At 41.9% G+C, this 26493-nt stretch overlaps 1 protein-coding gene across 2 annotated transcripts in view; it reads right to left on the bottom strand.

Annotated features, from left to right (window-relative positions):
* Nucleotides 1-26493, bottom strand: part of cwc27 (CWC27 spliceosome associated cyclophilin) — a 304048-nt gene that overhangs the window by 91327 nt on the left and 186228 nt on the right. For both annotated transcript variants that reach the window (XM_067986629.1, XM_067986639.1), the window contains exon 11: nucleotides 10849-10952. In XM_067986629.1, coding sequence (XP_067842730.1) covers nucleotides 10849-10952 — 104 coding nt within the window. The remainder of the gene's footprint in view (nucleotides 1-10848; nucleotides 10953-26493) is intronic.

The following is a 26493-nucleotide window of genomic DNA, read 5'->3' as shown; positions in this document are numbered from 1 at the left end:
ATCATTTTTAATACCTCAATTATATCTATCCTTAAGGGAATACAAGACTAGCCCCAGTATCATTCTGGTGAATTTGCGCTACATCCCCTCCAAGGCTGAGGTGCGGTGCCCAGAACTGAATGCAGCACTCCAAATGGGGTCTAATCAGAGCTTTATGTAACCTCTGAAACATCGCCCGTCTCTGCCCCCGCCTCAGCTCATCTGGTGCTGAAACCCTCATCCATGCCCTTGTTACCTCTAGACTCGACTATTCAATGCTCTCCTGGCTGCCTTCCCACCTTGCACCCTCCATAAACTTGAGCTCATCCAAAATTCTGCTGCTCGTATCCTAACTCGTACCATAGAAAAACATAGAAAATATAGAAAACATGAGCAAGAGTAGGCCATTTGGCCCTTCGGGCCTGCTCCGCCATTCAAAATGATCATGGCTGATCGTCTAACTCAGTACCCTGTTCCCGCTTTTTCCCCATATCCCTTGATCCCTTTAGCATTAAGAAATATATCGATATCCTTCTTGAATACATCTAATGACTTGGCCTCCACTGCCTTCTGTGGTAGAGAATTCCACATGTTCACCACCCTGAGTGAAGAAATTTCTCCGCACCTCGGTTCTAAATGGCATACCCCATATCCTGAGACTGTGACCCCTGCTTCTGGACTCCTCAGCCATCGGGAACATCCTCCCTGCATCTAGTCTGTTTAGTCTTGTTAGAATTTTATATGTTTCGATGAGGTCACCTCTCATTCTTCTAAACTCTAGTGAATAGAGGCCTAGTCGACCCAATCTTTTTTTTTTATTCGTTCATGGGATGTGGGCGTCGCTGGCGAGGCCAGCATTTATTGCCCATCCCTAATTGCCCTCGAGAAGGTGGTGGTGAGCCGCCTTCTTGAACCGCTGCAGTCCTTGTGGTGACGGTTCTCTCACAGTGCTGTTAGGAAGGGAGTTCCAGGATTTTGACCCAGCGACAATGAAGGAACGGCAATATATTTCCAAGTCGGGATGGTGTGTGACTTGGAGGGGAACGTGCAGGTGGTGTTGTTCCCATGTGCCTGTTGCTCTTGTCCTTCTAGGTGGTAGAGGTCGTGGGTTTGGGAAGTGCTGTCGAAGAAGCCTTGGCGAGTTGCTGCAGTGCATCCTGTGGATGGTACACACTGCAGCCACAGTGCGCCGGTGGTGAAGGGAGTGAATGTTTAGTGTGGTGGATGGGGTGCCAATCAAGCGGGCTGCTTTATCTTGGATGGTGTCGAGCTTCTTGAGTGTTGTTGGAGCTGCACTCATCCAAGCAAGTGGAGAGTATTCCATCACACTCCTGACTTGTGCCTTGTAGATGGTGGAAAGGCTTTGGGGAGTCAGGAGGTGAGTCACTCGCCGCAGAATACCCAGCCTCTGACCTGCTCTCGTAGCCACAGTATTTAGATGGCTGGTCCAGTTAAGTTTCTGGTCAATGGTGACCCCCAGGATGTTGATGGTGGGGGATTCGGTGATGGTAATGCCGTTGAATGTCAGGGGTAGGTGGTTAGACTCTCTCTTGTTGGAGATGGTCATTGCCTGGCACTTATCTGGTGCGAATGTTACTTGCCACTTATAAGCCCAAGCCTGGATGTTGTCCAGGTCTTGCTGCATGCGGGCTCGGACTGCTTCATTATTTGAGGGGTTGCGAATGGAACTGAAGACTGTGCAGTCATCAGCGAACATCCCCATTTCTGACCTTATGATGGAGGGAAGGTCATTGATGAAGCAGCTGAAGATGGTTGGGCCGAGGACAATGCCCTGAGGAAATCCTGCAGCAATGCCCTGGGGCTGAGATGATTGGCCTCCAACAACCACTACCATCTTCCTTTGTGCTAGGTATGACTCCAGCCACTGGAGAGTTTTCCCCCTGATTCCAATTGACTTCAATTTTACTAGGGCTCCTTGGTGCCACACTCGGTCAAATGCTGCCTTGATGTCAAGGGCAGTCACTCTCACCTCAGCTCTGGAATTCAGCTCATTTGTCAATGTTTGGACCAACGCTGTAATGAGGTCTGGAGCCGAGTGGTCCTGGCGGAAGCCAAACTGAGCATCGGTGAGCAGGTTATTGGTGAGTAAGTGCCGCTTGATAGCACTGTCGATGACACCTTCCATCACTTTGCTGATGATTGAGAGTAGACTGATGGGGCGGTAATTGGCCGGATTGGATTTGTCCTGCTTTTTGTGGACAGGACATACCTGGGCAATTTTCCACATTGTCGGATAGATGCCAGTGTTGTAGCTGTACTGGAACAGCTTGGCTAGAGGTGCAGCTAGTTCTGGAGCACAAGTCTTCAGCACTACAGCTGGGATGTTGTCGGGGCCCATAGCCTTTGCTGTATCTCTACTCATACATCAGTCCTGCCATCCCAGGAATCAGTCTGGTCAACCTTCGTTGCACTCCCTCCATGGCAAGGATATCCTTCCTCAGATAAGGAGACCAATACTGCACACAATATTCCAGATGTGGTCTCACCAAGGCCCCGTATTACTGCAGTAAGACATCACTGCTCCTGTACTCAAATCCTGTTGCAATGAAGGCAAACATACCATTCGCCTTCCTAACTGCTTGCTGCACCTGAATGCTCGCTTTCAGCAACTGGTTTACAAGGACACCCAGGTCTCGTTGCACCTCCCCTTTTCCCAATCTATCACCATTCAGATAATAATCTGCCTTTCTGTTTTTACAACCAAAGTGGATAACCTCACATTTATCCATGTTATACTGCATCTGCCATGTTCTTGCCCACTCACCCAACATGTCTAAATCACATTGGGGCCTCTTTGCATCCTCCTCACTGCTCAACTTCCACCCCACCTTTGTGTTGTCTGCAAACTTGGAAATGTTACATTTAGTTCCCTCATCCAAATCATTGATATATATTGTGAATAGCTGGGGCCCAAGCACTGATCCCTGCAGTACCCCACTAATCACTGCCTGATTTATTCCTACTCTCTGTTTCCTGTCTGTCAACCAATCCATGCCAGTATATTCCCTCCAATCCCATGTGCTTTAATTTTGCACACTAACCTCTTGTGTGGGACTTTATCAAAAGCCTTCTGAAAATCCAAATACACCACATCCACTGGTTCTCCCCTATCTATTCTACTAGTTACATCCTCAAAAAACTCCAGTAGATTTGTTAAGCATGATTTCCTTTTCATAAACCCATGCTGACTTTGTCCAATCCTGTTAATGCCTTCCAAGTGTTCTGTTATCACATCTTTTATAATAGACTCTAGCATTTTCCCCACTACTAATGTTAGGCTAACTGGTCTGTAATTCCCTGTTTTTTCTCTCCTTCCTTTTTCAAATAGTGGGGTTACATTTGCCACCCTTCAATCTGTAGGAACTGTTCCAGAGTCTATAGAATTTTAGAAGATGACCACCAACGCATCCACTATTTCAAGGGCCACTTCGTTTAGTACTCTGGGGTGTAGATTATCAGGCCCTGGGGATTTGTCAGCCTTTAGCCCCATTAATTTCCCTTTTTTTACTAATACTGGTTTCCTTCAGTTCCTCCCTTCACAAGACCCTTGGTTCCCTAACATTTCTGGGAGGTCATTTGTGTCCTCCTTTGTGAAGACAGACCAAAGTATGTGTTTAATTGTTCTGCCATTTCTTTGTTCCCCATTATAATTTTCGTAATTACCTTTATTTAGATTCAGGACCCTAGTTTTGGATTCAACTACTTCACTCTCCATCTTAATGAGGAATTCTATCATGTTATGGTCGCTCTTCCCTAAGGGACCCCGCACAACAAGATTGTTAATTAATCCTTTCTCATTGCACAATACCCAGTCTAGGATCGCCTGTTCTCTAGTTGGTTCCTCAACGTATTGGTCTAGAAAACCATCACGTACACATTCCAGGAATTCCTCCCCCACAGTATTATTGCTAATTTGGTTTGACCATTCTATATGTAGATTAAAGTCACCCATGATTATAGTTGTACCCTTCTTGCATGCGTCTCTCATTTCCTGTTTAATGCCCTCCCCTATATCTCCACTACTGTTTGGGGGCCTATAGACAATCCCCACCAACGTTTTCTGCCCTTGGTGTTTCTGAGCTCCACCCATACAGATTCCACATTGTGATTTTCCGAGCCAATATCCATCCTCACTATTGCATTGATTTCCTCCTTTACTAACAATGCTACCTCACCTCCTTTCCCTTTTTGCCTGTCCTTCCTAAATATTGAATACCCCTAGATGTTCAGTTCCCATCCTTGGTCACCCTGCAGCCATGTCTCCATAATCGCAACTATATCATAACCGTTAATATCTATCTGCGCTGTTAATTCATTTACCTTATTGCGAATGCCCCGCGTATTAAGACACAATGCCTTTAGACTTGTCTTTTTAAGACTGCTAGTCATCTTAGTTTTATGTTACACTATGGCTCTATTTGTTTTTCGCCCTTGTTTTCTCTGCCTTCCACTATTGCTTCTTCCCTTTCTGTCTTTTGTTTCTATGCTTGTTTCCCCCTCCTCTGTCTCCCTGCTCAGGTTCCCATCCCCCTGCCATTCTAGTTTAAACCTTCCCCAACAGCACTAGCAAACACCCCCGCGAGGACATCGGTCCCGGTCCTGCTCGGGTGTAACCCGTCCAGCTTGTACAGGTCCCACCTTCCCCAGAACCGGTCCCAATGTCCCAGGAATCTAAATCCCTCCCTCCAACACCATCCCTGCAACCATGCATTCATACGGTCTATTCTCCTGTTCCTATACTCACTAGCACGTGGCACTGGTAGTAATCCTGAGATCACTACCTTTGAGGTCCTGCTTTTTAATTTATCTCCTAACTCCTTAAATTCACCTTGCAGGACCTCATCCCTTTTTTTAACCTATGTCGTTGGTACCGATATCAACCATGACTACTGGCTGTTCACCCTCCCCCTCCAGAATGCCCTGCAGCCGCTCCGTGACATCCTTGACCCTAGCAACAGGGAGGCAATATACCATCCTGGAGTCACGTTTGCGGCCACAGAAACGCCTATCTGTTCCCCTTGCAATTGAATCCCCTATTACTATAGCCCTGCCACTCTTATTCCTCCCCTCCTGTGCAGCAGATCAACCCATGGTGCTACATACTTGGCTCTTGCTGCTTTCCTCTGATAAACCATCTCCCCCAACAGTATCCAAGATGTGGAGATGCCGGTGATGGACTGGGGTTGACAATTGTAAACAATTTTACAACACCAAGTTATAGTCCAGCAATTTTATTTTAAATTCACAAGCTTTCGGAGATTCTCTGAGGAAGGAGAGAATCTCCGAAAGCTTGTGAATTTAAAATAAAATTGCTGGACTATAACTTGGTGTTGTAAAATTGTTTACAACAGTATCCAAAGCAGTATACCTGTTTGAGAGGGAAATGACCCCAGGGGACTCCTGCACTACCTGCCTAGTCCTTCTACTCTTCCTGGCGGTCACCCATTTCTTTTCTTCCTGCGTAATCTTTACCTGCGGTGTGACCACCTTACTGAACGTGCTATCCACAATAATTTCAGCATCGCGGACGCTCCACAGTGAATGCACCTGCAGCTCCAGCTCCGAAATGCAGTTAGCCAGTAGCTGCAGCTGGACACACATGTAGTCGCTAGGGACACCGGTAGTGTCCATGACTTCCCACATAGCGCAGGAGGAGCACATCACGGGTGCGAGCTCTGCTGCCATCACTTGCCTTAGATTAAGCTCGTTAGTTACTCCCTTTAAGGAGTTTACTTCTTTAAATTACTCTTAATTTAGAGAATGTTAACTACACTCGGGACCTTGATTCACTAAAAAAACGCTACTTGCTATAAGACCTGCAGACCTTCCCTTTCTTTTTACTTTAGTTGCTGCATTTTAGAATAGTAGAAATACTCAGCTGCACCTACTTACCAATCAGCTGCCTCCCCTGCGCCGCGTCACCTCTGGAACTCCGCCGTTGATCCCAGTTTACCTGCCTCCGATCTCGATTAGCTCAGCTCTCCCGCTCTCGGACCCTCCTTTATCTGCCTCCAATCTCGATTAGCTCAGCTCTCCTGCTCTCGGACCCTCCTTTATCCGCCTCCGATCTCGCTTAGCTCAGCTCTTACCTCCCGTTCTTCGGCCCTCCTTTATCCGCCTCTGATCTTGCTTAGCTCAGCTCTCCCCTCCCGCTCTTCGGCCCTCCTTTATCCGCCTCCGATCTTGCTTAGCTCAGCTCTCCCGCTTTCGGGCCCTCCTTTATCCGCCTCCGATCTCGCTTAGCTCAGCTCTCCCCTCCCGCTCTTCGACCCTCCTTTATCCGCCTCCGATCTTGCTTAGCTCAGCTCTCCCGCTTTCGGGCCCTCCTTTACCAACACTCCTGTGCTCGCTGACCGGCAACGCCTTTATTTTAAAATTTTTATCCTTGTTTTCAAATCCTTCCATGGCCTCACTCCTCCCTACCTCCTCCAGCCCTACAACCCTCCGAGGTCTCTGCTCTCCTCCGATTCTGGCCTCTTGCACATCCCCGATTTTCATCACTCCAACATTGGCAGCCATGCTTAAGCTCTGGAATTCCCAACCTAAACCTCTCCGCCTCTCTATCCTCCTTTAAGACGCTCCTTAAAACTTACCTCTTTGACCAAGCTTTTGGTCACCTGACCTAATACCTCCTTATGTGGCTCGATCTCAAACTCTGTTTGATAGCGCTCCTGTGAAGCACTTTGGGACGTTTTACTATGTTAAAGTTGCTATATAATTGCAAATTGTTGCTGTTATTGTTTATATGACTGTAACATAACTTCCACCCCTTTGTATTCCAGCCCCTTGAGATGAAGGCCAACATTCCAGTAGCCTTTTTAATAATTTTTTGTATCTGTCCACTAACTTTGTGATTTCTGTACTTGGGCCCCTAAATCTCAATGCTCCTCCACAATTCCTAATTTATCGCCATTTAGAAAATACTCTAATCTAATCTATTTTTCTTAGGCCCAAAGTGGATGACCTCACACTGAACACCATCTGCCACATTTTTGCCCACTCACTTAATCTATCAATGTCCCTTTCCAACTTTCTGCTCCCATCTACATTATTTACTGTGCCACCTAACTTGGTGTGATCAGCAAAATTGGATATATGGCTCTCTATTGCTTCATCTATGTCATTTATAAATACAGTGAAAAGCTGAGGCCCCAGTACAGATCCCTGAGGGACACCACTGGTCACATCCTGCCAATTGGAGTACATACCCATTATCCCTACTCTCTGTCTCCCATGTCCTAACCAATTCCCTACCCATGTCAATAAGCTGCCTCAAATTCCATGTGCTCTCATTTTTGTTAACAGTCTCTTATGTGGAACCTTATTGAATGCCTTCTGGAAGTCCATATAAACAACATCCATTGACACTCCCTTATCCACCATGTTAGTTACCTCCTCAAAAAATTCAACTACGTTTGTTAGACATGACTTATTCTTTACAAATCCATGCTGGCTCTCTCTGATCAGTTCATGTCTGTTCAAGTGCTCAATCACTCTGTCCCTAATAATAGATTCTGGTAACTTCCCTACACCAAACATTAGACTAGTAGGCCTATAATTTCCTCATTTATATCTCTTACCCTTCTTAAATAGTGGAGTGACATTGGCAATTTTCCAATCCAAGAGGTCATAAACTCAATTCATGCCCAATTTTACAAGGGATGATTTGGGGCCAAATAATGAGGCTGCGCTACTAGCATGCGTGGATTCATTTAAATATTAAAATACAATACAAAAGTTTTGCACTCCCAATTTTATGAATTGAGGTGAAGTTCCACCCACAGTATGAGCTTTGCCCATAAAAGCTGGAACATTGGTAGTGCCGAGAGCTAAAAATTCTATGTAATTCACCTGCTGCGTTCTGCTTCCTGGGAAACCCTCCATTTTCAAGTTTCTTTCTCTGCCGATACTTTTTTTTATTCTTGTGTACTCACTAATTCAATTGTAAACATAGCTATGACTTTACTAACCCAAAGCATATTAATAAAAATAAAACTGCAAAGGCTAGATATCTGAAATAAGAGCAGAAAATGTTGGAAATGCACAGGACACTTAGCATTTCTTAAAGTGTGTATCCTTCATCAGGCTTTAAACTTGAGGCACCAGGCTATGATGGCACACATCCTAGAATGCTGAGGGAAGTCAGAGAGGAATGTAACACCTCTATTCAAAAAAGAGGGAAATGGATAGACCAGGTAATCACAGATTAATCAGCCTAACATTGATTGTGGGTAAACTTCCAGAGGCCACAATATAGGATAAAATTGATACTCATCTAGAAAGATATGGGTTAATTAAGAACAGCCAACGTGGATTTGTAAAAAGCAAATCTGACAAATGTAATAGAGTTCTTTGAGGAAAGAATGGAGTGTAGTGAAAAAGGAAATGGTGTGGATGTTGTATATTTGGATTTTCAAAAGGCATCTGATAAGGTGCGGTATAGAAGGCTTGTAGATAAAATGAAAACATACAGGGAGTGTGGCAGCGCGATAGGAAATTGGTTAAAGGTTGGAAACATAAAGTAGTGTTTTTCGGACTGAAGGGGTGTAAACAGTGATAACCCCGGGGTCAGTGTTGAGACCATTGCTCTTCTCTATATAAATGATCTGGATGTGAATATAGAGGGCACAATATCAAAATTTACAATGACACAAAAGTAGGAAGCATGGTTAGCCAGGTAGAATAGTCAGCAGCATATAAGTATGGTAGGCTGTGATAGAGGTAAGGGTTAAATTGGATTAAATTACACTCTAGACAATGCTGATATAAGACTGAGAAGTTAAGTGTAGGATGGTCTGAGAATGGAATGTTAATTGTTGGACAGATGCCCAGATGTCTAGCGGAGGTGTTGGGAGATGGAGAAAGGCCTCAGTAAAATAAATATCTAAAAAAAAGATAAGGAAGCGATGATTCTGAAGGCCACCCTTGGCTAATCATGCATATGAATTGTCCAGAGAATAATAAACTGATGGTGTTGCTAATAAGCACGTGCGAAAGGGGGTGAAGTGGTCTGCGTAACCACCAACGTGCTTACGTACTAACCTTACATACTTACGTACTAACTATACGTACTATGGACGCTTACTAACAGCACGGTTACTTTTCGTAATTAACTGTATAAAGGTACAACACACCTTTAGGAACTAAGTAGATATGATGAGACTACTGTGAATGGTGAGAAGATGCGGTTCACGAGGCCCGATGAGTTTGTTGCCTGTGAGTATAATTGATGTCAATCTCATGTCAATGCGTGTACTGGGTTTGTACTGGTGTATTGATAAAGATTATGAATCAGATGTTTCTCTACCTCTTGAGTCCACAAGCCTGTATTAAAAGTGAAGGATAAGGATTATCCTGAACCCAACAATGGTTAATTGTTAAGAGCACTGTAAGCAACTTCAAGAGACTAGGCAAGTTAGTAAATTGGGCAGATAAGATGTCAGATAAAATTTAATCCAGAGAAATATGAGGTGATACATTTTGTGAGGAAGAATAAACATAGGACATATAAACTAAATGGTAAAGCTTTAAAAGGAGTAGAGAGTTGGGGGTTCAGATATACAAATCTTTAAAAGTAGGAGGACATTGTATCATGGTAGGTACAGCACAGGAGGAGGCCACTCGGCCCATAGTGCCTGTGCCAGCTCTTTGAAAGAGCTATCCAATTGGTCCCATTCTTTCCCTGTACCCCTGTAAATTTTTTCAGTAAAGCTATAATACAAGTAGGAATAATGAGTACAAAAACAAAGATAATTTTACAAATCATTGGTTAGGCCGCAGGTTTTGGATGCCTTATTTTAGGAAAGATGTCACAGATTTAGGAAGATGAAACCAGGAATAAGAAGTTTTAGTTACGAAGAGAGATTTTAATAATGAAAAGAGAATAGAGAAATTGGAGCTCTTTTCATTAGAACAAAGAAGATTGAGGCGATCTGATTGATTCAAAATTATGAGGGAGGGAGGGAGAGGGAGGTGGGAGAGGAAATGAGAGGGAAAGGGAAAGAGGAGGAGGGGGAAGGAGGAAGAGAGGAAAGGGGAGATGGCAGGGATAGGGAGCAAGGGTACAGGGGCAGAGGGGAAGGGGAAAGAGCAGGAGGGAGAGAAAGGTGGGGGGGGGGGGGGGAGAAAAACAAAATCACAGTGAACTGATCTGGGACAGATCCAATTACCATCCATATGCTAATTTTCTCATGGCTACGTTAAGGCATTGAAAGCTTGTATCATGAGGGAATACCATCCTAATTGACCATACATTTGGATCACTAGCCAAAGGGTGTGTAGTGAAGTTCATTCATTGCCTGTACCCAATTGTATCAATCGTTGTAGCCTCATTGGTCCATGAGTCACACTGATTTCAGCAAGTACAGAGGTCTTAAAATCTCACTAGTCTTTTTACTGATATTATTTAACTGTTCAAAATCATGTCCTATAGATAAATATTTTGGGCAATAATGTGTCTGTAACGGGAAAGCCTTTAGTCTCTGTCTGTAACGGGAAGACATAACAACAGACTGCAGTTAAAACTGCCTTGGCGGGGCATCAGCCTTGAAGTATAGCCAAGGCACATCCACCCTATATCAGGCAATGCTAACCCATAAGTAAGTAAAATGAACGGGTCTTACTTTTTTAAATGAAAATGGCTCACTTGCTGGATTCTTATGAAACTGGGTAACTTTAATGAAAAACCTGACTAAGTGTTTGATTTTAACTCCCAGGCGGGAACATGACAAATCGAGTGGCCTGCTCATCTGTGTGCGGTAGCAGGGAGGCTCGGCTGATTTCTCAACCAAAACAGCTATACAAATCCCAAATTTCAGCAATAGGCATAAATATATTATTAATTCTTACCTTGTGACTCCTCTTCTTCTTCCTTTTTAAGAATTTCTGCCTTCTTCTGTTTTGCTGCCAATAGTTCCCGTTTTAGCTGACGTGCTTCTTTGCGTAGCTCTTCACTGCATGAAAACAATATTTACATAAGCATATAATTTGCTCTGTAATAAAACCACTTAGAAGAACGAGTTCCAAGCAGATGCTTAGAAATTCAGAGCTATAAACAAAGGGAATGTAGTTATTAGAAACATGTGCCATAATTTATTACCATCAACTCAAGAAACATTGGCATATTTTCAGTTTAAAGCTGCTCAAATCTATAATAATGAATTTTTAAAAATAATTTTTTTGAATACTGCAGGGTCCATGAAATTGCTCTCATTTTTTACTTTTTCATTAATTCAAGGGCTCTGTATTCTCTTTCATTCTGTTACTTCTTTGCATCAATGATTTTCTCCACTCATCATCCAACCCCATCCTTGCCAATGGCTGCACTGTATATTCATTAACTTCCTTCAGATCACATGTGCTCAGTGCTCACAACCTCCAGTCCTCTCACAGTACAATGGCTGTATCACTATAACCTCCATTTATATCAATGTCCTTCAATGGAGTAATAAAAATCTCATTCAATTCTTCAGGCACAGTTTCTCACTCGTCCAATGCACAGATACTACCTCTTATCTTTGATCGTCTCACCTTTGGGGTGCCAGGCTTGGCTCAGTGGTAGCACTCTCTCCTCCGAGTCAGAAGGTTGGGGGGGTTCAAGCCCCGTTCCAGAGACTTGACTACATAATTTAGGCTCACATTTCAATGCAGTACCGAGGGAGTGCTGCACTATCAGAGGTGCCATCATTTGGATGATATATTAAACCAGTAATGTCTGTACTCTCGGGTGGATATAAAAGATCCTCAAAACCCATAGTGCTGTACAATACCAAGATTGAAAAGAATGAAAGAGAAGATGAAGTAAATCAAGGTGTGATGATTAGGTTAATACCAAGCTTGAATTTTAAAAACTTGAAGATTGTTAGGGGAAAGAAACACTGAAATAGGTAAGGACTTTTAAATTTTGATTTCTTAAAATATAAGTTAGAGTTGGAGACTATACAGTGAGCCTTGGTTTCAACACTGAGTTGTAGGGAGGAGGGAGACCATATAGGATAACATATTTGGAGCTTAGAAGGAATGAGAGAGGAAAACTGATAAAAAAAAATGAACCACAGTAACATGAATAACAAAGAAAAACTAAAATGGGAGCGAGATTGGACGCTAAAGATGGAAGAGGGATTGTCTATCAGTCCCTTGCATTCAGTCCAAGAGTGTGAGGGGTGCTAGAAGAGCCACTTCAGACATGGAGTAATAGTAAAGTCTTGGATGGTCTTGGGCTTTATAGAGAGTTAACGGTAGTTGAGGAGAAAAACAGTATTTGGAATGTACGAAGAAACTGAGTTTTTTTTGGAGGCAGCTTAAACAATGGAGATGTGGAAGTTCTATTTGAAACTAGAGCAGATGAAGTAAATGGATTGATCAAAGAACTTGAATTTATATAACGCCTTTCAGGCTAGGATGTTCCAAAGCAGTTCAGAGCCAATGACGTAGTTTTGAAATGTAGTCACCATTGTAATGTAGGTAAGCGCAGCAGCCAAACTACATACAGCAAGGTCCCACAAAAAGCAATGAGAAAAATTACCAAATAATCTATTTCTTTTAGTCATGTTGGTTGAGGAATAAATGATGGCCAGAGACACCTGGGAGAACTTCCCTGCTCTTCTTTGAATAATACCATGGGATCTTTTACGTCCACCTGAGAGAGCAGCTAGGCCTCAGTTTAATATTTAATTCGAAAGATGGCACCTCTGTCAGTGCAGCACTCTGTCAGTACTTCACAAGAGTGTCAGCCTATATTATGTGCTCAATTCTCTGGCTTGGGGCTTGAACCAACAATTTTCTGACTCAGAGGTGAGAGTGCTACCACTGAGCCAAGGCTGACACCTTATCACTTCTGTGCAGGTGCAGAAGAGGTGAGTTGTGATGTATTATGAGGCAATTTAAACTGAGTCAGGTCAGCTGTTTTCCTGTCCTGAAAACAGTGCTGGAAACTTGGCAGGTATGCAAGGTAGTCCCATGGTGCTCTCAAATAATGATATTGTGATTCACAGTGAGAGAAAGAAGTAAAACATTAGACTATAAATCTAAGAACTGCTGGTACCTTCCATTGAGTAATGATATTGCGATTTAGATATGGGAGAGATTACGATACCTCACGTGAAACTGCAGAATGCAGGCCCTGCTAAGTCTCTCAATTTTCATGCTCCTCCTCAGGAAGAACAGTCACTATGGCCATGGTGCAGACATGTTGCAAAATAGTACAAAAACACTGCAGGGCTTCAAATGTATTCTTGTTGGGTCCAAATTCTGGGTGTGCATGTGTTTCCAATAAGTAAAGGGAAAAGTTTTGCTCTTTTTTTGAAGAACTAACAGTAAAAGTGAATATTACCACAGGAACTTTATTGTAACTAATATTCTGTACATCAATATATTCAAAAGTATACATTTCTTTCCGAACCATTCCACTCTCATTCAGTGCAATTTTAAATGATGCTCCATTTTGACGTAAAAACCCTACCTCCTCCAACTACTTGTAAACTATCAAGCCCTGTTTGAAAATTATGCTCTTTATCTTAATCAACTCAAGATGAATGAGTTGATTAAGAAAAAGAGTATTAAAAGTGTTGTATCCGTACAAATTTATTGCTAGATTCATATGATGAATAGTAATTTGTAATAAGTAATAAGGATACTAATAAGATAATATGACTATCTCTGAATATCAACACCTGAAGTATTACCATTGTCTAATAAGTTCCAAATCTGAAACTAGGAAAATTGACTTCATCCCTCTTCACAACAAAAAGAAAACCAAGCTTTATATGATAAGGAGTTTATTTTTAAGAGTCTTTAGTGTCAAAACAGTATTTTTGTTATTGTCATATTCTTTGTACTTTATTAGCATCTTTAAAATACAAAAAAGTTGTGGATTCAGGAGAGTCTGACTTCCATTTCTTATAGTCAATGATCAGAATTCCATATTATATATTTTCCAAATTGACCCAAATCTATTTTGGCTCTAGATCCGAGAATAAGATCAATTCAGAAATAATGGAATAAATGGCTGTCATGACATTTAGTCCCAAAATCAGAAAGGAGGTAACAGAGAGAGGTTTTTATAGGAGATAGCAAACAGTATGGAAAAATTAATCTGCGGCAATATTTCATGGCAACAGGACAAGACAGCACAGGCTGAAAATTACTAAAGGCAAATTGAGGAAAGAAGCCAAAAAGCTCTTCTTCACCAAGAGTAACAAAAAGATGGGCTGGACCTCCAAGTGGGGGAGTGGTGGAAAATCCTTGGAATCATTTATGAAACAGCTGAGATTGGAGTCTGAGGGAAACTATAGCTTTTTATCTCGTGATAGAATTCCCTCTGAATAACGTCTATTCCTCTTATTTCAAATTATCTGACATTTCACATATTTTGACTAAATTCATACTTTCCTGATATTTACTTTGCTTAACTTGAATTACTGAACAATTTTGTGGTTTTGGTGTAAAAATTGACTTTGCATCATCAGGAGTAGACTGTACTCCAAACTTTGATAATCTGTATTTCATCGTGAGTGACTTGTTTTCAATTCATAGAATTTTCCAGCACAGAAATAGGCCATTTTTGAAAGAGCTTTCCAATTAGTCCCACTCTCCTGTCCTTTTCCCATAGCCCTGCAAATTCTTCCTTTTCAAGTATATATCCAATTCCCTTTTAAAAGATACTATTGAACCAGCTTCCATCACCCTTTCAGGTAGTGCATTTCAGATCATAACTCGCTCGGAAAAAACATTCCCCTCATCTCCCCTCTGGTTCTTTTACAAGTCTTAAGTCTTATATCTGGTTACCGATGCACAGCCAGTGGAAACAATTTTTTCTTATTTACACTATCAAAACCCCATATAATTTTGAAGATCTCTACTAAATCTCCCTTTAACCTTCTCTGCTCGAAGGAGAACAATCCCAGGTTCTCTAGTCTCTCCACATAACTGAAGCCCTTTACCTGTGGTATAATTCTGGTAAATCTTATCTGCACTCTCTCCAAGGCCTTGGCATCTTTCCTAAAGTGTGATTCCCAGAATTGGGAAAACTACTCTAGCTGAAGCCTAACCAGTGATTTATAAATGTTTAGCATAACTTCCTTGCTTTTGTACTCTTATGCCTATATTTATAAAGCTAAGGATCCCATATGCTTTTTAAACAGCTTTATCAATTTGTCCTGCCACCTTCAAAGATTTGTACATGTGAATCCCCAGGACTCTCTGTTCCGATGCCCCCTTTAAAATTGTACCATTGTCAGCAGTTTCATTGTTAGACACTTACTATCCATCTCTATTCCGCAAATACCCAATCAACATCTTCAAACACGCATAATATATTAATAATTTACAGTAACCATAACAGAAAATAACAATATACTAGTTTCAAAATTTGTTTAACTGCTCAATCTTTTCTGAAATTCTTCAATTTTTCACTTGTTAAATTTTTTTGTTTTCTCAAATTAGTGTTTTATTGTTTTCTTTGTCCTTTTCCTACTATTACCATCTGCCCAACTTTAAATTCTTTTCACCTTCTCTCTCTCCTCTGTCAATTTCCTTCCTTCTTTCTATTTTTTTCAGCAGCATTGTTTATTTTTCTGCTTGCCTGCTTCATGGAAAAGATGGCTCCTGCTAGTTTCCAGCCAAAAATACCCTGCTCCCAAGATCAATGAACCAAGTATAAGGCAAGGTCAACATTCTTGTCTTCAGTGACAGGCCAACTCCCCACAACTCATACATACATACAAATTGAGAGCAGGAGTAGGCCATTTGGCCTCTCGAGCCTGCTTTGCCATTTGATAAGATCATGGCTGATCTGATTGTGACCTCAACCCTACTTTCCCATCTACCTACCACAACATAGAAACATAGAAAATAGGAGCAAGAGTAGGCCATTCGGCTCTTCGGGCCTGCTCCGCCATTCAAAATGATCATGGCTGATCGTCTAACTCAGTACCCTGTTCCCGCTTTTTCCCCATATCCCTTGATCCCCTTAGCATTAAGAAATATATCTATCCCCTTCTTGAATACATCTAATGACTTGGCCTCCACTGCCTTCTGTGGTAGAGAATTCCACAGGTTCACCACCTTCTGAGGGAAGAAATTTCTCCTCATCTCGGTTCTAAATGGCATACCCCGTATCCTGAGACTGTGACCCCTGGTGCTGGACTCCCCAGTCATCGGGAACATCCTCCCTGCATCTAGTTTGTCTAATCCGGTTAGAATTTTATATGTTTCGATGAGATCACCTCTCATTCTTCTAAACTCTAGTGAATATGGGCCTAGTCGACCCAATCTCTCCTCATACATCAGTCCTGCCATCCCAGGAATCAGTCTGGCAAAGCTTCGTTGCACTCCCTCCATGGCAAGGACATCCTTCCTCAGATAAGGAGACCAAAACTGCACACAATACTCCAGACGTGGTCTCACCAAGGCCCTGAAAAAACTGCAGCAAGACATCTCTGCTCCTGTACTCAAATCCTCTTGCAATGAAGGCAAACATACCATTCGCCTTCCTGACTGCTTGCTGCACCTGAATGCTCGTTTTCAGCAACTGGTGTACAAGGACACCCAGGTCTTGTTGCACCTCCCCTTTTCCCAATCTATCACCATTCAGATAATAATCTGCCTTTCTGTTTTTACAACCAAAGTGGATAAACTCACATTTATCCATGTTATACTGCATTTGCCATGTTCTTGCCCACTCACCCAACTTGTTTAGATCACATTGGAACCTCTTTGCATCCTCCTCACAACTCACATTCCACCCCAGCTTTGTATCATCTGCAAACTTGGAAATGTTACATTTAGTTCCCTCATCCAAATCATTGATATATATTGTGAATAGCTGGGGCCCAAGCACTGATCCCTGCAGTACCCCACTAGTCACTGCCTGCCACCCGGAAAAAGACCCATTTATTCCTACTGGCATGGATTCCAATTCTCAATCCATGCCAGTATATTCCCCCCAATCCCATGTACTTTAATTTTGCACACTAACCTCTTGAGTGGGACCTTATCAAAAGCCATCTGAAAATCCAAATACACCACATCCACTAGTTCTCCCCTATCTGTTCTACTAGTTACATCCTCAAAAAACTCCAGTAGATTTGTTAAGCATGATTTCCCTTTCATAAACCCATGCTGACTTTGTCCAATCCTGTTAATGCCTTCCAAGTGTTCTGTTATCACATCTTTTATAATGGACTCTAGCATTTTCCCCACTACTGATGTTAGGCTAACTGGTCTGTAATTCCCTGTTTGTTCTCTCCCTCCTTTTTTAAATAGTGGGGTTACATTTGCCACCCTCCAATCTGTAGGAACTGTTCCAGAGTCTATAGAATTTTGGAAGATGATCACCAATGCATCCACTATTTCAAGGGCCACTTCCTTTAGTACTGTGGATGTAGATTATCAGGCCCTGGGGATTTGTCAGCCTTTAGCCCCATTAATTTCCCGAGCACTATCTTTTTTTTACTAATACTGGCTTCCTTCAGTTCCTCCCTCTCACTAGACCGTTGGTTCACTAACATTTCTGGCAGGTGATTTGTGTCCTCCTTTGTGAAGACAGAACCAAAGTATGTGTTTAATTGTCCTGCCATTTCTTTGTTCCCCATTATAATTTCCCCCATTTCTGACTGTAAGGGACCTACATTTGTCTTCACTAATCTTTTTCTCTTGACATATTTATAGAAGCTTTTACAGTCAGTTTTTATGTTCCCTTCTAGTTTACTCTCATACTCTATTTTTCCCCGATTAATCAATCTCTTTGTCCTCCTTTGCTGAATTCTAAACTGCTCCCAATCCTCAGGCTTGCCACTTTTTCTGGCAATTTTATGTGTCTCCTCTTTAGATCTAATCCTATCCCTAATTTCTTTTGTAAGCCACGGTTGAGCCACCCTTCCTGTTTTATTTTCGCACCAGACAGGAATGAATAATTGCACACGTTCTTTAAATATTAGCCATTGCCTATCCACAGTCATCCCTTTTAGTAAAGTTCCCCAATCTATCATAGCCAACTCGCATCTCATACTTTCGTAATTTCCTTTATTTAGATTCAGGACCCTAGTTTCGGATTCAACCACTTCACTCTCCATCTTAATGAGGAATTCTATCATGTTATGGTCGCTCTTCCCTAAGGGACCCCGCACAACAAGATCGTTAATTAATGCTTTCTCATTGCACAATACCCAGTCTAGGATCGCCTGTTCTCTAGTTGGTTCCTCAACGTATTGGTCGAGAAAACCATCACGTACACACTCCATGAATTCCTCCCCCACAGTATTATTGCTAATTTGGTTTGACCAATCTACATGTAGATTAAAGTCACCCATGATTATAGTTGTACCCTTCTTGCATTCGACTCTCATTTCCTGTTTAATGCCCTCCCCTATATCTCCACTACTGTTTGGGGGCCTATAGACAATCCCCACCAATGCTTACTGCCCCTTGGTGTTTCTTAGCTCCACCCATACAGATTCCACATCGTGATTTTCCGAGCCAATATCCTTCCTCACTATTGCATTGATTTCCTCCTTTACTAACAACGCGACCCCACCTCCTTTCCCTTTTTGCCTGTCCTTCCTAAATATTGAATACCCCTGGATGTTCACCCTGCAGCCATGTCTCCATAATCGCAACTATATCATAACCGTTAATATCTATCTGCGCTGTTAATTCATCTACCTTATTGCGAATGCTCCGTGCATTAAGATGCAATGCCTTTAGACTTGTCTTTTTAAGATTGCTAGTCATCTTAGTTTTATTTTGCACTATGACCCTATTTGTTTTTTAACCCTTGTTTTCTCTGCCTTCCACTATTGCTTCTTCCCTTTCTGTGTTTTGTTTCTATTCTTGTTTCCCCCGTCTCTGTCTCCCTGCTCAGGTTCTCATCCCCCTGCCATTCTAGTTTAAACCTTCCCCAACAGCACTAGCAAACACGTCCGCAAGGACATCGGTCCCGGTCCTGCTCGGGTGTAACCCGTCCAGCTTGTACAGGTCCCACCTTCCCCAGAACCGGTCCCAATGTCCCAGGAATCTAAATCCCTCCCTCCGACACTATCCCTGCAGCCACGCATTCATACGGTCTATTCTCCTGTTCCTATACGCACTAGCACGTGCCACTGGTAGTAATCCTGAGATCACTACCTTTGAGGTCCTGCTTTTTAATTTATTTCCTAACTCCTTAAATTCACCTTGCAGGGCCTCATCCCTTTTTTTTAAACCTATGTCGTTAGTACCAATATGGACCACGATTACTGGCTGTTCACCCTCCCCCTCCAGAATACCCTGCAGCCGCTCCGTGACATCCTTGACCCTAGCACCAGGGAGGCAACATATAATCCTGGAGTCACGTTTGCGGCCGCAGAAACGCCCATCTGTTCTCATTACAATTGAATCCCCTATCAATATAACCCTGCCACTATTATTCCTCCCCTCCTGTACAGCAGAGCAACCCGTAGTGCCACAAACTTGGCTCTTGCTGCTTTCCCCTGATAAGCCATCTCCCCCAACAGTATCCAAAGCGGTATATCTGTTGAGAGGGAGATGGCCCCGGAGACTCCTGCTCTACCTGCCTAGTCCTTTTACTCTGCCTGGCGGTCACCCATTTCCTTTCTCCCTGCGTAATCTTTACCTGCGGTGTGACCACCTCACTGAACGTGCTATCCACGATAATCTCAGCATCGCGGATGGTCCACAGCGAATCCACCCGCAGCTCCAGCTCCGAAATGCGGTTAGTCAGTAGCTGCAGCTGGACACACTACCTGCACACATGGTCGCCAGGGACACCTGTAGTGTCCATGACTTCCCACATAGTGCAGGAGGAGCATATCACAGTTGCGAGCTCTGCTGCCATCACTTGCCTTAGATTTACACTGCGCTCACCTGTTGGACTCTCACCCCGCCCTCTAGACTCTCCTTTTACACTGCGCTCACCTCTCGGACTCTCCTTTTACACTACACTCACCTTTAGCACTGCACTCACCTCTCGGACCCCCCCTTTTACACTTATAACCTTTGACTCCCTTGTTAATCAGGAATCTATCTAACTCAGCCCTAAAAATATTCAATGACCCTACCTCCACTGGTCTCTGGGGAAGGGAGTTCCACAGATTCATGTCCCCGAGAGAAAAAATTTCTCCTCATCGCCGTCTTAAATGGGAGATCCCTTATTTTTAAACTTTGGCCCCAAGTTCTAGTCTCTCCCACAAGGGGAAACATCCTCTCAGCATCTACCCCTTCAAGTCCCCTCAGGATCTAATATGCTTCATTTAGATCACCTCTCATTCTTCTAAACTCCAATGTATACAGGCCCAACTTGTCCAACCTTTCCTCATAAGATAACCCCCTCTTCCCAGGAATCAGTCGAGTGAATCTTCTCTGAACCGCCTCTAAAGCAATTATGTCCTTTCTTAAATAAGGAAACCAAAACTGCACACAGTATTCTAGATGTGGTCTCACCAATGCCCTGTACAACTGTAGCAAAACATCTCTACTTTTATATTCCATTCTCCTTGCAATAAATGACAACATTCCATTTGCCTTCCTAATCACTTGCTGTGCCTGCATACTAACTTCTTGTGATTCATGTACTAGGACACCCAGATCCCTCTGTACCTCAGAGTTCTGCAATCTCTCTCCATTTAAATATATACTGCTTTTCTATTCCTCCTGCCAAAATGGACAAGTTCACATTTTCCCACATTATACTCCATCTGCCAAATTTTAGCCCACTCACTTAACCTATCTATATCCCTTTGCAGACTCCTTATGTCCTCTTCATAACTTACTTTCCATCTACCTTTGTGACATCAGCAAATTTAGCAACCATACATTCGTTCCCTTCATCCAAGTCATTGATATAGATTGTAAATAGTTGAGGCCCAAGCACTGATCCCTGTGACACTCCACTCGTTACATCTTGCCAACCTGAAAATGACCCATTTTTGCCTACTCTCTGTTCCTGTTAGCTAACCAATCCTTTATCCATGCTAATGTGTTACCCCCTACTCCATGAGATTTTATTTTGTGTAGTATCCTTTGATGTGGCACCTTGTCAAAAGCGTTCTGGAAATCCAAGTACACCACATCCACAGGATCCCCTTTATCCATGTTGCTTGTTACTTCCTCAAAGAACTCTAATAAATTAGTCAAACACGATTTCCCTTTCACAAAGCCATGTTGACTCTGCCTGATTGCATTGAGATTTTCTAAATGCCCTGCTATAACCTCCTTAATAATAGATTCGAGCATTTTCCCTGTGACAGATGTTAAGCTAACTGGCCTGTAGTTTCCTGCTTTCTGTCTCCCTACTTTCTTGAATAGAGGAGTTACATTTGCTATTTTCCAATCTGATGGGACCCTTCCAGATTCTAGGGAATTTTGGAAAATTAATACCAATGCATCTACTATCTCTGCAGCCACTTCTTTTACGACCCTAGGATGAAGTCCATCAGAACCTGGGGACTTGTCAGCTTTTAGTTCTAATAATTTTTTCAAAACCCTTTCCCTGGTAATTGTAAATGTTTTAAGTTCCTCCCTCCCTTTAACCTCTTGATTCACAATTATTTCAGGCATGTTATTTGTATCCTCTACAGTGAAGACGGACGCAAAATATCTGTTCAATTCATCCGCCATTTCCTTATTCTCCATTATTAATTCCCCACACTCAATCTCCAAAGGACCAATGCTCACTTTACTTACTCTTTTCCTTTTTAAATACCTGTAGAAACTCTTACTATCTGTTTTTATATGTCTAGTTAGCTTTCTCTCGAACTCTAATTTCTCCCTCCTTATTATTCTTTTAGTCATTCTTTGCTGGTTTTTATATTCTGTCCAATCTTCTGACCTGCTACTAATCTTTGCGGAATTGTATGCTTTTTCTTTCAATTTGATATTATCTTTAACTTCCTTAGTTAGCCACGGATGGTATGCCCTTCCCCTAGAGTCTTTCATTCTTTTCTGGTAGCTGATAGTATTTGTGCAGCTTTTAAAAGCAAGCAGCAGTCGCTCTTGGGCAGGAATGATACCAGATCAACTATTCCAGATGTTGAGATAGGAACACATTTTAAATTCAGCTTAAGACATCTGAGAGACTCAGCTCTGTTTCTGCATCAACAAAATAGCATAACCTCGATTACCTGCATAAAAAACTGCCCTCTCATTTCAGCTCCCAGTGACATAAATTTATCATCTCATATGTGAGTCTAGATGGTAGGATGATTGTTTCATGGCACATGTGCATATTCTCTATCTATACTCTTGCGTCACGCTGTAATTGTCAAAAGTATTATGCAATTTAGAAAATTCAGCATACATTCTTAATGGGGCTGGGGGGCAGCTCTCTAGGCCCTTTCCAAAAGTCTAAGTGCCAACCCTAGGCCGCTTACAGCCTGCCAACAATCTGCATAACCCCCTATATTGCATTTCTTACTGAAGGAAAAAAAATCTGTCTGGAAACAGATCGGAAGTTATAGTTATAGGTATGGAATAAAATGATCCAAAGCTCCAGAAAAAAATAATGGTGCCCACTGCTGGGGATAGGGTGGAAGTCAATGATGATCTGCAGAGAGATGAAAGCGGGGCTATACAGGGGTGATGTGGAGATGGATGAATATAATGGAGTTTTGCATTATTACTTTTGGAGATCAGAGAATATTTAACAAAACATTCCCTCGGGAGACTAACTGGGTGGATTGGAGTCCATGATGGTAGATGGTACCAAGACTGGAAAAAGCCGGAGAGGGGATAAACCAAGGAGAGATTGTATGATGTTAAACTTGGGTTTTAAAAGTCTGAAGACCGTAGGAAGCAGGGACGATTGAGACAGATGGGAGAAGAAACAAAGTGAAAAATATTTCTGCCTACTTAGTCAATGAGCAGAAAATCTAACACAGACACACTAAAGCATCATTATGGAAGCAGTGAAAGAGATTCTGGTATTAAATGAAATGCACTAGAGGCAGCAAAGAAACACGGGGTGAGGCAGATTGAAAAAATGCAGAGCAAGTGTAAGATAGAAACCTTAATCAGGAGTGGTGAACTAGATTTAAAACTTGAAGCTCACTGAATTTGATACAACTTTAACACTTTCAGGGTTTTGATGTGGCTAACCCCCCACCCCGCAACCCACTGCAAAAAGAGAGCTATTGTATATATTGAAAGGTACAAAACATCTTTCTGAATATGCAATGCCATATTTTCCTGTTCAGCAATGGACAAAACAGCCCTTGCTTACGTTATTACCAGAAATTAGCCCTTGGTAAAGAATTAGTGAGCACCCTTTTCTTATAACTATTGTAAACAATTTTACAACACCAAGTTATAGTCCAACGATTTTTATTTGAAATCTACAAGCTTTCGGAGGCTTCCTCCTTCCTCAGGTTTCGGAGACTTCCTCCTTCCTCTTCCTCATTTACCTGAGGAAGGAGGAAGCCTCCGAAAGCTTGTAGATTTCAAATAAAAATCGTTGGACTATAACTTGGTGTTGTAAAATTGTTTACAATTGTCAACCCCAGTCCATCACCGGCATCTCCACATCTTATAACTATGTAATTGTAAAGGTAACTAGAGACATCTAGGGGAAGCACTAGATTCACCATTTCTTTATTGCTGCAAAAACCTAACTGTACAGATCATATTACACTTAAAAGTCACTGTTTCTGAGACAATAAGAATTGAATTCACATGGATTTACTGTATACAGAAATATATAGAAAAGCTACATAAAACAAGCAAAAAGACCTCTACTTGTATTTGGCATTAAAAAAAGAAATAATGCCAAATAAAAACCAAAACATATTGAATTAATTACCTGTGCTCTTCTAATCTCAACACATTGCGAAACACTGGCTTTTGCTATTTAACTCAAAAAGCTTCCATCTGTGACACAATCATAGTCCATACAGTTCCCATATGTAATTAAATGTTCACACCACAGGGTTCTTCCCCATTTAGCCTGTTGCTTTTACCAGAAGACTTCCAACTAGCACTATTCACTTTAATGGAAGCATTTTTTTCCAAAGAGGGCAAGGCTTAATTACTTTAGCCTATACCAGTGTAAAGCTGCAATACATACAAAGAAAGGTCATTTACTTTATCTAGCCACTCCTTCCAAAAGAGCACGTACAATTTGCATCATTGTTGAACTTCCCCAACAAACTTAATCTCTACAGAGGAGTGAGTAATGACGGATAAAAGTTCCAAGAAGATAAATTAGGTAAAATTTCTGCCAGACCTGCCAGAAGACATTTGAGAAAAATTCCACAATATATCATCTACATTAATCAATTCTGACCAGTGGCATTCTACGGATATCCTCATGATCCCATTGGGCTCTGAATGTTGTGTACCATGTATTATTTGATCCATGTTTACACTTATCCTCATAAATGTTCAATACTATTCTTAACCAGACATTTACCTATTATTTTTAAAGGAGTTAATCAACGCTGCATTAATTTCATCTAGCCTTACCTGACGTTAGCCAATTTTGTACTTGTGCCCTCTGGTTCTGTAATCACAGTAACTTTATTACATTATATTATCCATGCCTTTTAGATTGTTTCCTTTCAATCGTCTTAGATTAGACAAGCATGTAAGAAAGGCATAGTGGTCTTAATGGGGGACTTTAACCTTCACATAGATTGGGGAAAGCAGACTAGCAACTGTCAGAAAGGTAGTGAATTTCTTGAGTGTGTCCGGGATAGTTTTCTACAGCAGTATGTCCAAGAGGCAACAAGGGGGCAAGCTATACTAGATTTAGTAATGAGTAATGAACCAGATTTAGTTAACAGCTTAACTGTGCGTGAACATCTATCCAATAGCGATCATAACATGATCGAGTTCAATGTAGTGTTTGAAAGGGAAAAAAGTGAGTCAGCTGCTAAGATTCTAAGACTTGGGGAAGGTCGACTTCAATGGGATGAGACAGAGACTGTCCACAGTAAACTGGGCAAATCTATTAATGGGTAAAACGATTGATGATCAGTGGGAAATGTTTAAAGAAACATTTAACGAGATACAGAACTGGTTTATACCCCTGAGGGGCAAGAACTCTACTTGCCAAAAAAAAACAGCCATGGACAACTAAAGAGGTAAGGGACAGTATAAGACATAAGGAAAGGGCATACAAAAAGGCAAAAATAGCACAGATCCTGGCGAATGGGAAAGATACAAAGATCAACAAAGGGTCACAAAACAGATAGTAAGAGCTACCAAAAGAGAGTATGAAAAGAAACTTGCAAGGGATATCAAAACCAATACTTTTATAGTCATATTAGGAAAAAGAGGGTGGTCAGGAGCAGTGTTGGCCCCTTAAAAATTGAAAGTGGGGATATTGTCATTGACAATGGGGAAATGGCGGACATGTTGAATAATTACTTTGCGTCAGTATTTACAGTCGAGAAAGAGGATAGCATGCCAGAAATCCCAAGAAAACGAATATTGAATCGGGGACAGGGACTCGATAAAATTAACATAAGTTACGCAACAGTAATGAAGAAAATAATAGCACTAAAGAGTGACAAATCCCCAGGACCACATGGTTTCCATCCCAGGGTTTTAAAGGAAGTAGGTGAGCACATTGCAGATGCCCTAACTATAATCTTTCAAAGTTCTCTAGATTCAGGAACTGTCCCTCTAGATTGGAAAATTGCACATGTCACTCTGCTTTTTAAGAAAGGAGAGAGAGGGAAACCAGGGAATTATAGACCGGTTAGCCTAACATCTGTTGTGGGGAAAATGCTGGAGTCTATAATTAAGGATAGGGTGACTGAACACCGAGAATTTTCAGTTAATCAGGGAGAGCCAGCATGGATTTGTGAAAGGTAGGTCGTGCCTGACAAATCTGATTGAATTTTTTGAAGAGCTGACTGAAGTAGTGGACAGGGGAATGTCAATGGATGTTATTTATATGGACTTCCAGAAGGCATTTGATAAGGTCCCACATAAGAGACTGTTAGCTAAATTAGAAGCCCATGGAATCGAGGGAAAAGTACGGACTTGGTTCGGAAATTGGCTGAGCGAAAGGCGACAGAAAGTAGGGATAATGGGTAAGTATTCACATTGGCAGGCTGTGACTAGTGGAGTCCCGCAGGGATCTGTCTTGGGGCCTCAATTATTCACAATATTTGTTAACGACTTAGATGAAGGCATAGAAAGTCTGATATCTAAGTTTGCTGATGACACAAAGATTGGGGGCATTGTAAGCATTGTGGATGACAACATAAAATTACAAAGCGATATTGATAGATTAGGTGAATGGGCAAAATTGTGGCAAATGGAACTCAATGTAGACAAATGTGAGGTCATCCACTTTGGATCAAAAAAGGATAGAACAGGGTACTTTCTAAATGGTAAAAAGTTAAAAACAGTGGATGTCCAAAGGGACTTAGGGGTTCAGGTTCATAGATCATTGAAGTGTCATGAACAGGTGCAGAAAATAATCAAGAAGGCTAATGGAATGCTGGCCTTTATATCGAGAGTACTAGAGTACAAGGGGGCAGAAGTTATGCTGCA

Source organism: Heptranchias perlo, chromosome 1 (assembly GCF_035084215.1).
Source record: "Heptranchias perlo isolate sHepPer1 chromosome 1, sHepPer1.hap1, whole genome shotgun sequence".
Classification (NCBI taxonomy): Eukaryota; Metazoa; Chordata; class Chondrichthyes; order Hexanchiformes; family Hexanchidae; genus Heptranchias; species Heptranchias perlo.
The sequence above is the reverse complement of the archived record's forward strand: the minus strand, read 5'-3'. Positions and strand labels throughout refer to the sequence as shown.